Source organism: Centroberyx affinis, unplaced genomic scaffold, assembly GCF_046629955.1.
Source record: "Centroberyx affinis isolate AG114_WGS23_722 - 3 ecotype Tasmania unplaced genomic scaffold, CSIRO-AGI_Caff_v1 ptg005188l_1, whole genome shotgun sequence".
Taxonomy (NCBI): domain Eukaryota; kingdom Metazoa; phylum Chordata; class Actinopteri; order Beryciformes; family Berycidae; genus Centroberyx; species Centroberyx affinis.
In genome coordinates this window covers 212,649-225,190 of record NW_027282579.1, presented here as the reverse complement: position 1 = coordinate 225,190, position 12,542 = coordinate 212,649, and the positions used below count along the sequence as shown (strand labels likewise).

The 12,542-nt window shown below is 48.6% G+C and overlaps 1 protein-coding gene across 1 annotated transcript in view; it reads left to right on the top strand.

Annotated features, from left to right (window-relative positions):
• drosha (drosha ribonuclease III) overlaps nt 1–12,542 on the top strand; it is a 90,046-nt gene that overhangs the window by 37,383 nt on the left and 40,121 nt on the right. Inside the window, exons 18-22 of the mRNA XM_071546227.1 lie at nt 467–605; nt 728–779; nt 3,540–3,599; nt 6,663–6,762; nt 8,569–8,671. Of these exons, the coding sequence (XP_071402328.1) occupies nt 467–605; nt 728–779; nt 3,540–3,599; nt 6,663–6,762; nt 8,569–8,671 (454 nt within the window). The remainder of the gene's footprint in view (nt 1–466; nt 606–727; nt 780–3,539; nt 3,600–6,662; nt 6,763–8,568; nt 8,672–12,542) is intronic.

The window sequence follows — 12,542 nt, the reverse complement described above, 5'->3', positions numbered from 1 at the left end:
ATTTTGCCACTTGCCTCTCTTTACAGGTTTGCAAGTGTAAAGTCATCCACTTTCAGATATTAACTCCATTCGTACAAACAACTTTCACTTTTCACTCAAAGTGAAAGAGACAATGAGGCAAGGGGGTTTGCTCTCTCTCTCTCTCTCTCTCTCTCCGTGGTTTGCTTAAATACAGCCCACTCTCCTCTATTCCTTTGGGCTATCGCTGCTCCAACATTATTGGAACCATTTGCTTGGACCAGTGTTACAATTTGTAATTAGTCATTAGCCAAAAGAGGAAATGGAAGAGATCTGCCTCTGTGGAGGGTTTTCACGAGGCCTGGGGACCGTGTTGTTGAAGCTTCTGAGTCAGAAAGCAGTCAATTTCGCTTTTTTGTTGCTCACCAGACTATTGCTCCTTTTTTTTTTTTTTTTTTTTTTTTTGTCCAACTCCCTCATCAACCTATCCTTCCTCCTCCTCCTCCAGCTGGCCATGACTCACCCCAGCCACCACCTCAACTTCGGCATGAACCCCGACCACGCCCGCAACTCCCTGTCCAACTGCGGCATCCGCCAGCCCAAATACGGGGACAGGAAGGTCCACCACATGTACATGAGGAAGAAGGGTGGGTCGCTACTCTTTAATCTCCATCTCTGTGTTACTTTTTTCTCACTCTCTCTGTCTTGACCACTCACCTCTCTCCCCCCCCCCCTCCGTTGGGATTTTTTTTTTTTTTTTTTTTTTCAGGCATCAACACATTGATTAATCGACTGGGCCAGGACGACCCCTCCCCCTCCAGGTAGGCTGCCCGCAGGCCCCGTATCTGTTCATGCTATCACTGACCGCAGGCACAATCAAAGGGACGATTGTCGTGATTAATACGCCCGGCAGGCCTGCTGACAAGAAAATTAACCTGAACTGTGAAAGGAAAGGATATCTCAGGGGAAATGAAATGAGCTAATTTTAAGGGCAACGACTACTTATTATTGAATGTGAGCTGCTGTTACTCTCAGGACGTTGATCAGGTGTGTGTGTGTGTGTGTGTGTGTGTGTGTGTGTGTGTGTGTGTGTGTGTTGGCTCGGAGTCTTTCTTTCTCTTAACTCCTCAACTCTCCTCACATCACCTTCCTTTTTTTCTCCTTCCCCCCTCCTCTCTCCTTCCTACCTTCTGTCTCCTTCCCCACCTCCTGTTTCCTTCCCACCTCCTGCCTCCTGCCTCCTTCCCGCCTCCTCTCTCCTTCCTACCTTCTGTCTCCTTCCCACCTCCTGTCTTCTTCCCCCCTCCTGTCTCCTTCCCCACCTCCTCTCTCCTTCCTACCATCTGCCTCCCCTCCTCTCTCTGTCCCCACCTCCTGTTTCCTTCCCCCCTCCTGTCTCCTTCCCCGCCTCCTCTCTCCTTCCTACCGTCTGCCTCCTCCCCTCCTCTCTCTGTCCCCACCTCCTGTTTCCTTCCCCCCTCCTGTCTCCTTCCCCACCTCCTCTCTCCTTCCTACCGTCTGCCTCCTCCCCTCCTCTCTCTGTCCCCACCTCCTGTCTCCTTCCCCCCTCCTGTCTCCTTCCCCACCTCCTCTCTCCTTCCTACCTTCTGCCTCCTCCCCTTCTCTCTCTGTCCCCACCTCCTATCTCTTTCCCCCCTCCTGCCTCTTGTCTCCTTCCCACTGCCTCCCTCCTGTCTCCCCCCCCCCTCCTGTCTCCTTCCCCCCCTCCTGTCTCCTTCACCCCCTCCTGCCTCCTCTCCACCTCCTCTCTCCTTCCTACCTCCTGCCTCCTCCCCTCCTCTCTCTGTCCCCAACTCCTGTCTCTTTCCCCCCTCCTGTCTCCTTCCCACCTCCTGCCTCCTGCCTCCTTCTCCACCTCCTGTCTACTTCCCACCTTCTGCCTCCTGTCTCCTTCCCCCCTCCTGTCTCCTTCTGTCTCCTGTCTCCTTCCTACCTCCTGTCTTCTTATCACCTCCTGTCTCCTTCCCCCCCTCCTGTCTCCCCCTCCTGTCTCCTTCCCCCCCTCCTGTCTCCTTCCCCAACTCCTGTCTCCTTCCCCATCTCCTGTCTCCTTCCCCATCTCCTGTCTCCTTCCCCACCTCCTGTCTCCTTCCCCACCTCCTTTCTCCTTCCCCATCTTCTGTTTCCTTCTCCATCTCCTGTCTCCTTCCCACCTTCTGCCTCCTGTCTCCTTCTGCCTCCTCTCTCCTTCCTGCCTCCTGTCTCCTTCCTACCTCCTGTCTCCTTCCTACCTCCTGTCTCCTTCCCACCTCCTGTCTCCTTCCCTACCTCCTGCTTCCTCCCCCCCTCCTGTCTCCTTCCCATCTCCTGCCTCCTGTTTCCTTCTCCACCTCCTGTCTCCTTCCCACCTTCTCCCTCCTGTCTCCTTCCCCCCTCCTGTCTCCTTTCCCCCTCCTGTCTCCTTCCCACCTCCCACCTCCTGCCTCCTGTTTCCTTCTCCTGCCTCCTGTTTCCTTCTCCACCTCCTGTCTCCTTCCCACCTTCTCCCTCCTGTCTCCTTCCACACCTCCTGTCTCCTTCCCCTCTCCTCTCTCCATCCTACCTCCTGCCTCCTCCCCTCCTCTCTCTGTCCCCACTTCCTGTCTCCTTTTCCACCTCCTGTCTCCTTCCCACCTCCTGTCTCCTTCCCACCTCCTGTCTCCTTCCCACCTCCTGTTTCCTTCCCCATCTCCTGTCTCCATCCCCACCTCCTGTCTCCATCCCCACCTCCTGTCTCCTTCCCCACCTCCTGTCTCCTTACCCATCTCCTGTCTCCTTCCCCACCTCCTGCCTCCTTCCCCATCTCCTGTCTCCTTCCCCACCTGCCGTCTCCTTCCCCATCTCCTGTCTCCTACCCCCCTCCTGCCTCCTCCCCCTGCCTCCCGTCTCCTTCCCCCCCTCCTGCCTCCTCCCCCTGCCTCCTGTCTCTTTCCCCTGCCTCCTGTCTCCTTCCCCTGCCTCCTGTCTCCTTCCCCCCCTCCTGCCTCCTCCCCCTGCCTCCTGTCTCCTTCCTCCCTCCTATCTCCCCCCCCCCCCTCCTGCCTCCTCCCCCTGCCTCCTGTCTCCTCTCCCCACCTCCTGTCTCCTTCCCCTCTCCTGTTTCCTTCCCCATCTCCTGTCTCCTTCCCCACCTCCTGTCTCCTTCCCCATCTCCTGTCTCCTTCCCCACCTGCCGTCTCCTTCCCACCTCCCGCCTCCTGCCTCCTTCCCCATCTCCTGTCTCCTTCCTCCCTCCTGTCTCCTTCCCCCCTCCTGCCTCCTCCCCCTGCCTCCTGTCTCCTTCCCCCTCCTGCCTCCTCCCCCCATCTCGCGTCTCCTTCCCCCCTCTTGCCTCCTCCCCCCACCTCGCGTCTCCTTCCCACCTCCCGCCTCCTTCCCACCTCCCGCCTCCTTCCCCCTTCCTGTCTCCTTCCCCATCTCCCGTTTCCTTCCCTCCCTCCTATCTCCTTCCCCCCTCCTGCCTCCTCCCCCTGCCTCCCGTCTCCTTCCCCCCCCCCTCCTGCCTCCTCCCCCTGCCTCCTGCCTCCTCCCCCTGCCTCCCGTCTCCTCTCCCCACCTCCTGTCTCCTCCCCCTCCCCTAGGATCAATCACAATGAGAGACTGGAGTTCCTGGGTGATGCCGTCGTGGAGTTCCTCACCAGGTGAGAAAGCGCCTCTCGTGTCTTTGATAGACGCGGCCACTAATTGAAGCCGACGTCAACACCACCGGCCTCTTCTTCCTCTCACCCTTCTTCCCTCACTCTTTATCTCTCTCTCCTTCTCATTGTCTATCTATCTATATCTGTCACCCCCCCCCCCCCCCCTCCTCCTCCTTCCACACTTCCCCCCCCATTCAAGACAGTGATTTACTGGTAATTGGAACTGGGATGTAATTTCTCCCCCCCAACCCCCCCCTTACCCTTTTTAACGGCCTGAAATTCTCCATGACAACTCACAATTAGCTGTCTGGAATGCTGACTGTGTTATTGACTCCCAGGTGAGTGTAGACCGCGCTGCCCAACACTTGCCTAAGCACAGCGCTAATTATATGTAGCTATTATTAATCTCACACACTACCTACCTAGCTAGCTGCCCGCCTACCCACCGCTGCTTCTTCATATGAGTGGATGTTATGACAGGGGAAGAAAATGCGAGGGTTTCTCTAGCCACACGGATGTTAACGCACATGGACTCGAGCGCTCGCATGCAGACGCAGGTTGCCAAATGTGAGACAGTATTTTTATCATCTATTAGCATACAATAACCTCACAAAACAACACTCCTAACCCTCGATGCCAGCGCTTCCACAACACTGAACGGTGAAGAGCGGGATCGGACCTTTTTAATTAGAAGCGAAACTGGTGTGCACAGCTTCAGCTCCTTATGGAGCAGAAAGAGTACTACAAAGAAGATGGCTAGCTTCCGTTTCTCTGGACATTTTTTTTTTCCCCCTCTTTCCCTCTCTCCCCGTGTGTTCCTCCTTTGATTGTTAGCGTCTGACGGTACATGCATCGGCCCACGCTCTGGCCCTCTGAATAATTTATCAGCCTCTTGTCCAGTTAAATGGGTACAGCAGATCGAGCCAACTGCCCTGCACACCTCCAGCGCGCTCTGTCCTCAGAGGCTGCCTCTGCCTCTGCTGTTTAGCCAACAGAATATAACCCCAAGCCAGGGAGCTACTGTTGAACAGGGGGTCACAAGATGATTTTAAAGGGTCAAAAGACAATGTAAAAAACAGATTTTTATAGAATAAATCCATAATTCTCATTTTCAATATTTATGTTATGTATTTTTTCTTTTGAAATAGTACATATATGTGTTTATTTAAAGTAAAAATGCCTTAAAAGGGAAACTAGTAATCATCTTTGGTGTCAAAGGTCACCATTCTGCATATTTACCGTAGCAACAGGGTTGCAAACAGGCATCACTTTACTTTTTGGACTCGAGAGCCAAAAAGTTTGAGAACCACAGCTGTAGAGCATGAAAGGAAAAGCACAGGAGGGACCGATATGAGACGGGTTTCAGATATAGCAGCAAGTGCTGCAGTTTTCATGTTTCACTTAATGACGTTTTGATGTGCCACATGGTCGACGCAGTCAGAGGTTTTGCTTTGCTGTACAACTAACAACATTATGAAGAAGATAATGCTGCTCTATTCCATTCATCTTAAAGAGATGTCCCAGTCTACTCCTGTTTAGTGAGCTCATTGACACATACAGTACCATTCAAAAGTTTGGACATATTTTTCACATTTTAGAATAATGGTAAAGACATCAAAACTATGAAATAACACAAATATAATGATGCAGCTCCCAAAAAGTGTTAAACAAATCAAAACTATCTTATATTTTAGATTCTTTAAAGTAGCCGCCCTTTGCCTTGATGGAAAGACAAAGGCTTTGGAAATAAATTCATACATAGGATCAACTTCACTATTTATATTTGTCTAAGCAACTAATTTCAAGCATTTAAGCAGAAGGCTTTTAGATCAAAATGGCTTTAAGAGAATGAAAAACATAGTACATTCAATCAGGTGTGTCCAAACTTTTGACTGGTAGTGTATGAACACACAGAAACACACACATTCACAAACACACACACATCACATATCATTCATCACATTTTGACAACATTTTTTAGAAGGGAAAAAAAATAAAGACAAAACCATTTAAATACAACACACAGTTTGCTCTTGTTGTACCTGAAGAATGCTGTGCCACCCAGGCAGCCAGTCTCCATGACTGACGCATTCACCAAAACACCAAGTGTCCCTGCTCTAATTATTTTTCATTACACTAAGTGGTATTTATTAATTCCAAGTGCTTTGTTTTTGCACTAAGATCACAATGCCCTGACAAATAGACCTCTCGTGAATTTGGAAAACAGAACGCCACCTGCTTTCCTCTCTTTGCATTGATTAGAAATGACTGAATTAAATGGCCTGTTTTAATTCAAATGAAATCAAATGACACGCTGCGGTTAGGGAGACGCTGGACCGTAATGAAAATGGAACCTGCTCGCCTGGAACCCAGCTGTGTGACTACTGAAGCGTCTGCGGCTATTTCTGGGATCCAACGCCAACCTGGAAAGGCTGGAAATCTATGGGAAATTAATTTGATGGTCTTGAAAAGTGTGAGAAAGTATGAATGGAAAGCTGTTGTTTAAGAATGATACTTATGTGATTGTACATTTTACTATCACTATTGCTCATATTGAAGACTGATTCACATATTTGCATCCAGTCAAAAAAAAAAAAAAAAAAATTAGGTCAAAAGTTTGGACACACCTGACTGAATGTTCTCTGTTTTTCATTCTCTTAAAGCCATTTTGATCGAAAGGCTTTTGCTTAAATGCTTGAAATGTGTTTCTTAGACAAATATAAATAGTGAAGTTGATCCTATGTATGAATTTCTTTCCAAAGCCTTTTGCCTTTCCATCAAGGCAAAGGGCGGCTACTTTAATGAATCTAAAATATAAGATAGTTTTGATTTGTTTTAACACTTTTTTGGCTGCTGCATAATTCCATTTGTGTTATTTCCTAGTTTTGATGTCTTTACTATTACTCTAAAATGTGGAAAATAGTAAAAAATAAAGAAAAATGTGTGTGTCCAAACTTTTGACTGGTAGTGTGTGTGATATTCAAATGGAAGATGTGTAGCCATCTTGGATCCGCCGGCTTGTTCCCTAGTCGTTCTCATCTGCATTTTGTTTCCCTGTGTCCACAGTGTCCACCTGTATTACCTGTTTCCCAGCTTAGAGGAGGGCGGCCTGGCCACCTACAGGACGGCCATCGTACAGAACCAGCACCTGGCAATGCTAGCCAAGGTAGACCCGCCTCCTCCAACTCTTAACAAGTCTTCCCTCCACAGGTCAAAACAGTGAAAGGTCTCCGAGCTGACAGGAGAACATGTTGGAGGCGGCGTTATTGTTTTCTGTCTTGCTGTTATGACTTTGCTTCTTTCTAAGGGGGCACTGGGGAAAAGAGTAATTTTGTCTCGCTGCCATTCCTTCCCTTTTTTTTTTTTTGCCCCCTCAGGTTTGTAATTGGAGTTAAAAGGTTGTTGTTTTGAAGGTCTACACTGGTGCGGCTGGGGTCCCTGTGGGCCCCTACAGGTCTTCCTGAAACACTCTCCAGTTCCCGTTATCACCAGGCCCCCTTGCTTCCCCCCTCGCTTTCCCCCTTCTCTCTCTCTCTCACTGGCAGCAGCATAGAGCCAAGCCACACTCACTGGCACGCTTGTAAAGAACACAACAATAATCGTCCCGTGATGTGGAGAAAGCAATTAAAAACTTCAATCTTTCATGTTGCTCCCCGCTGAATACAAAGATGCAGCCGCCCGAATCTGCATTAGTGCTGTGTAGCAGTTTGGCTTGTTTCAATTTGCCGCTCGCGGTAAAGTGAGTATGATACAGTGTTCGACGTTGCCAAGTTGTTTACCAGGCTCCTCTAAAGCCGTCTGCTCAAGAACACTCGCAATTATCTCTCAAAAAATATCTTCAGCAAGCAACGGCACAAGCCGCCACTTCACTTGGAAGGCTTAAAAGTCAGAACGAGTTCCCTCTGAGTTGGAGTATTTATGATTTGTGATTTAATTTGTGTGTGCAAGCGCGGGGGGTAGGATACCACCAACAGTTAGCAGCCATAATTAAATAGCACCCTGACTGTTTTTGCCGGGTTCTCTTCTGTGGTACGCTGCCAATAAAGTCAAGTTGGGCTACTTTTGACTTGGCTCAGGAAAACAACAGGAGAAAGTTTGACTGACCCACAGTGAACTTATCAGAACACTCATTTACATAAAATGCAACAGACTAGGCATGTGGGCGTTTTTTGTGTTTTTTTATACATTTTTAAACCTTTATTAGTCGACTGAGAATGCATGCTTTTTTTCCGCAGTGCCCTTCTTCGCACTCAAACAGCTGCATATACAGTATGTTCACTCCTGCACAAAAACAGACAATTAGCTGTTGGCCAATTAGCAGCTGGGGCAGTTCAGGTGGGGGTTCAGTTTCTTGATGGTAGTTGTTGGGTGTATGGGGACAGACTTTGTCATTCACTTTCCCCACAGATTTTCCCAGCAGGTTTGTGGATTTAAAGCAGTGACCTTCCAGTCACAAACACACTCCTCTAACATATAAATAGTTCATATGAAACTTCAGTCTAGGTCTAGAAGGAGTACTTGCAGTATCAATGTATGTTTTTGTACAAAGTGATTTGCCGGTGATGCAGCCCACTACTTTTACTTTCAGAGAGAATGAAGGTCACCGCTGGAATATTTCACAGTTTATCATGGGATTATCTAGTGTGTGTGTGTGTGTGTGTGAGCCAGTCTATTTTTGTGTGTGCACGTATGCGCGTGTGTGTGCACATTTTCCCCCTTGTGCCGGCTTACTGCATCATGCCACAGCTGGACAACACATGGGCACATCTGTCAGTGCCATGAAGTAGAACCTTTTTCCAACAAGGGCAGGCAATCTTTTTCATTTCCCTTGAGTTTTTAGGCCTTTTCCAGGTTTTCGCTCGTTTTCAATGGAGAGCCTATAAAAACATGCAATACCAAAAAGACGCTATTACATTTGAAGAGGCTATTACAGCGGCGCTGGCACCGATTTGAATGTGTTTGTCTTTTGCAGAAACTGGAGCTGGATCGCTTCATGCTCTACGCCCACGGACCGGATCTGTGCCGGGAGTCGGACCTGCGACACGCCATGGCCAACTGCTTTGAGGCGCTCATCGGTGAGTTTCCCACGAGACGCAAGATGGAATCAGTGATGATGGCGGTGCATGGAAACAACAAAGAGGGAACGCATTTTTAGAGAACTGAATATGTAAATCTATTCCTAAAAGAATAGATTTACATATACCCAAAACAAATATTCTCTCTCTCTCTCTCTCTTTCTCTCTCTCCGCTCACATAAAGAGAACACAGAAATTGGTAGGGGGTTTAATACCCTAGTTAACTATTAACCACAGTGCAGGGCTGCTTTACTGGACTCTAAAACAGCACATTGTTGTTTTTATTGGTAACAATGCATAAATGTGTCTAATTCATGTGCATGTGCTTTGAATATCATTTTTTAATAGCTTTAATTCAGGTTTGTGTGTGTGTTTAGCTGTGTAAATAGCTGCAGTGGATCTCCCATTAGGCCCCAGACACATTAAGCAGCTTTATTGATCTCAGGAGATGTGGTTTGACCTCTGGTTGGACAGGCAATCCCTAGAGCGCCGCTCTCCCTCACCCACACCAAACATACACACAAGCTAGCTATTCATCTCGCTAGCGGTTCGGTGGAGTACATTGGAGTTTGTGCAGTGATTAGGATCCCCTGCCCCCCCAAAAACACACACACAAAACACACACATACACCAGCACAAATCTCTTGGTGGAGGCGATCTCCCTCTCTCTCCCCCTCTCTCTATCTAACCCCATGGGCAGTGCTAAGCTAAGCCTCAGTCCTGGAGAGCTGCAGAGTCGGCAGCTTCCCTCATCTTATCACCATCTTGATTGAACCGGTCCAGCCATCCCTCCGCTCGCCCGATGGTAGATACGGAAAGTGGGTTGCTTTAAAGAGATCTTCTCTCCCGTCTCCCGCCCCGACACCAAAAAAAAACAGCTGTGCGTGAAGAGCGGCGGGAAAGTGCTGACTGGCATCACACACCCCCCTCCCGCCCAAACCCCCCCTCCCTCTCGGCCCTGGGGCCCTGTACTTGTTACGGGTTCATTATCGGCGGAGACGGAGTCGTAATCTATTCGGTCCTGTGGCTGTCGCCGCCTCATTGCGGCGTACATCCGAGCGAGGCAGCGGGGCCGCGACAGCAGGCGCCTCTCTTTCTTTCCCTCGTCCCTCTCTGTCCCGTTCTATCTGAAATTTCATTTTAGTAAAACTGATGAATAAACAGGGGTGCTGGTGTAAAAGGAACCTGTGAGAAAACCGCTGTCAGAGAGCGTCCTGTGGTGATGGGTTTTGGATCAGTAACTCAAAATAGCCTCCACATATGCCAGCCACACACGCTGATGGGCAAAACACACGTATACACACACACACACACACACACACACACACACACACACACACTCACTCCAGAGACATGCAAAATCACTGGCGTTGAGATTGCTGTCTTGATGTTCTCTCCCTTTCAGTGGGACTTTTGTCATCTTCATTTCAGTTTTTTAGCTCAAAGGCCTCCTTTAAGACCCCGTTGTCGAGCTGTCTATCTTTCTCCTCCCTCCCCTCTCTCCGACTTACTCTTTTTGTCCCTTTTGCTTTCCTCCATCTCTCTCTGTTCCCCCCCCTGTGATGTAGTTTGGGTGTTATTAGGTGAAAGATGTGTCATGGAGATGATGAGTCATCCTGTCACTCTGTCAGCCCCCCACTCCCAACCCCCCCACCCCACCAACCCACTAACTCTCACCGAGCGCTGCGTTTTCTCCTTACAAGACAAACTCAGGAGCGCTCACACGTGCGGTAGGATGGGACGGGGGGCACGATTGCTGTCATTTCACCCTCGCGCACGCTTTCCTTCTGACAGAGACGTCAAACCACCACTTTCACAAAAGCAGCTGGCACCACATCAACAGAGTTGCACTTGCAGAAGTGTCGCTGCCTTGTTGTCTGAGGCACCGTCGTCTTTTTTTTCTCTTCTCTTTAACATGCTATTTTCCCCTAGCACTGAATCAAAGTGTGCCACGTGCGTAGAATTCAAATGCATCTTTTTTTTTTTTTTGTACATTCCCCTTTTGAAAGTGGAGATGGAATATGACATGCACATAATATTTCCAAGGCCCTGGCAGATAGCTTTAACGGCTTACTATGCATGTTTTCTGACCTCTGTTTTATTTGTTTCTCTGCCACAGTGACCGTTGAACCTGGACTGTGTTGGAAATGGCAGATAATCTCCTGCTTTGCATGGGCCAGGCTTCTCCTCTGTTGGTGGAGCGGAGAATGTGTCTGTATCTCCTAACCCTGAGGCAGGGCCATTCTCTTGCTCGGGATAGAGAGAGAGAGAGAGAGAGAGAGAGAAACAGAGAGAGAGAGAGAGAGAGGAAGAATGGAGGGAGAGCGGTGGAGGAATGGAAAGCGAAGGCATCTGCAATGCAAATGGGTGCCCTGCAACCCTGAATAATTCAAAGTGTTGAATGGAAATCTTGCTTTTCTGATCCCCTGTCATTAACTTCTGCCGGAGTGGGCCATTCTCATTTGGGCTCTTTTGGCCTGCGCGCCTCCCATTCTGTACTCTCTCTCACACCCTCTCTCTCTCTTTCTCTCTCTCTCTCTCTCTCTCTCTCTCTACTTTTGCGCTTGCCCACTTTACCTCTTCGTCTTTAGAAACCACTTTCTCCCTCAGACTATTCAGAGAGAGTCTGCACGCCTGTTGCCCTCCCTTTTCCCTCTCAGGTCCTCTTCACTGATAAGCCACCTCGCTTCCTTCCTATCGAACCGTTTGAAAAGCATTGAGGGAAAGAAGAAAAGAGGCCCCACTCTGTTTTTATGGCCCTAATTTCCTTGTACAGTTGATCTGTGGATTATACGCTGCCAGCAGCCATGGGGGATACAGATGGTGAACCTTTGTGAGGGCCCCCTCTAAGCTCTTCCTATTAAAAGAATGGAGAGAAAGGATTATCTCTCACTTGCTGAATATCAGATTCATACACAATACAGCCGGTGTATTCATTGAGCGAGCACTGCTCTCTTTGTTAATTGCTGCAACGGTAGCAATGGTGGAGTTGGTTTCTCGTGCTCCCTCTTTTGTTTTGTTTCTGTGTTTCACCCCATCCCCCCCCCCCCACCAGCCTCATTTTTGAAAAGTAAGATGTTTGATGTTACAATGTAATCAGCCTGCCTTTGTTGCCACTGTAGCAAAATTTCTATTTTCATGTTTTGGTTTGGTTTATTTTGCCGTTAATATGTTGCTTTCTGTGTCCGTCTGCTGCTTCCGCCCCTATCGAGCCGAGAGAGAGCGGCTTAATATATTATTTGATGGATTAGAGCCTGAGCGTTTTTGAATAATTCATTCTAGGTTATTAATGTGACTGTCAGCCGCTGGTGTTTCATATGCCCCAGACTCTGGGTTTTTATTGGTCACTGAAAGCCCACAGACATTGGAATTCTATTCCTAAACATAACACTGTACAGTTGGCATGGCTGTCTGAGTGTGATGTGTGACAGATGTGGAGATTCATTAGCAACATGACCGGCCTTCTCCGCACAGTTCTGGATGAAGGCTGTGACTTGGGTTTGCTTCGTCCACTGTGCTCTCAGACCTGTATCAAATTTATTTTATTACATTGAAGTTTCAAATGGATCAGACCTATTTTGTAAGTTTCATTTAGTTTGGCAGGAGCAAGTGGATCAATTATACGGTCCCATTAGTATCAAAGTTATATCCAGTGCAAACTCAAATGAAGCGTGCCCACTGCAGTGTCAGTGATTCTTAATATGCATATTCTAAGCAGGTCTACTGCAGACCGAGGCTTCATGCATTTTGTGCTGGTTTCTCTGGCAGAGTCGGCATCTCAGTGGGTTGAATGGGCCAGGGCTTTGAGACTGCAGAGCGATTTGGCTGGGCATGATGGTACTGCAAGATGAGCTGCAGAGAGATGCTAGCG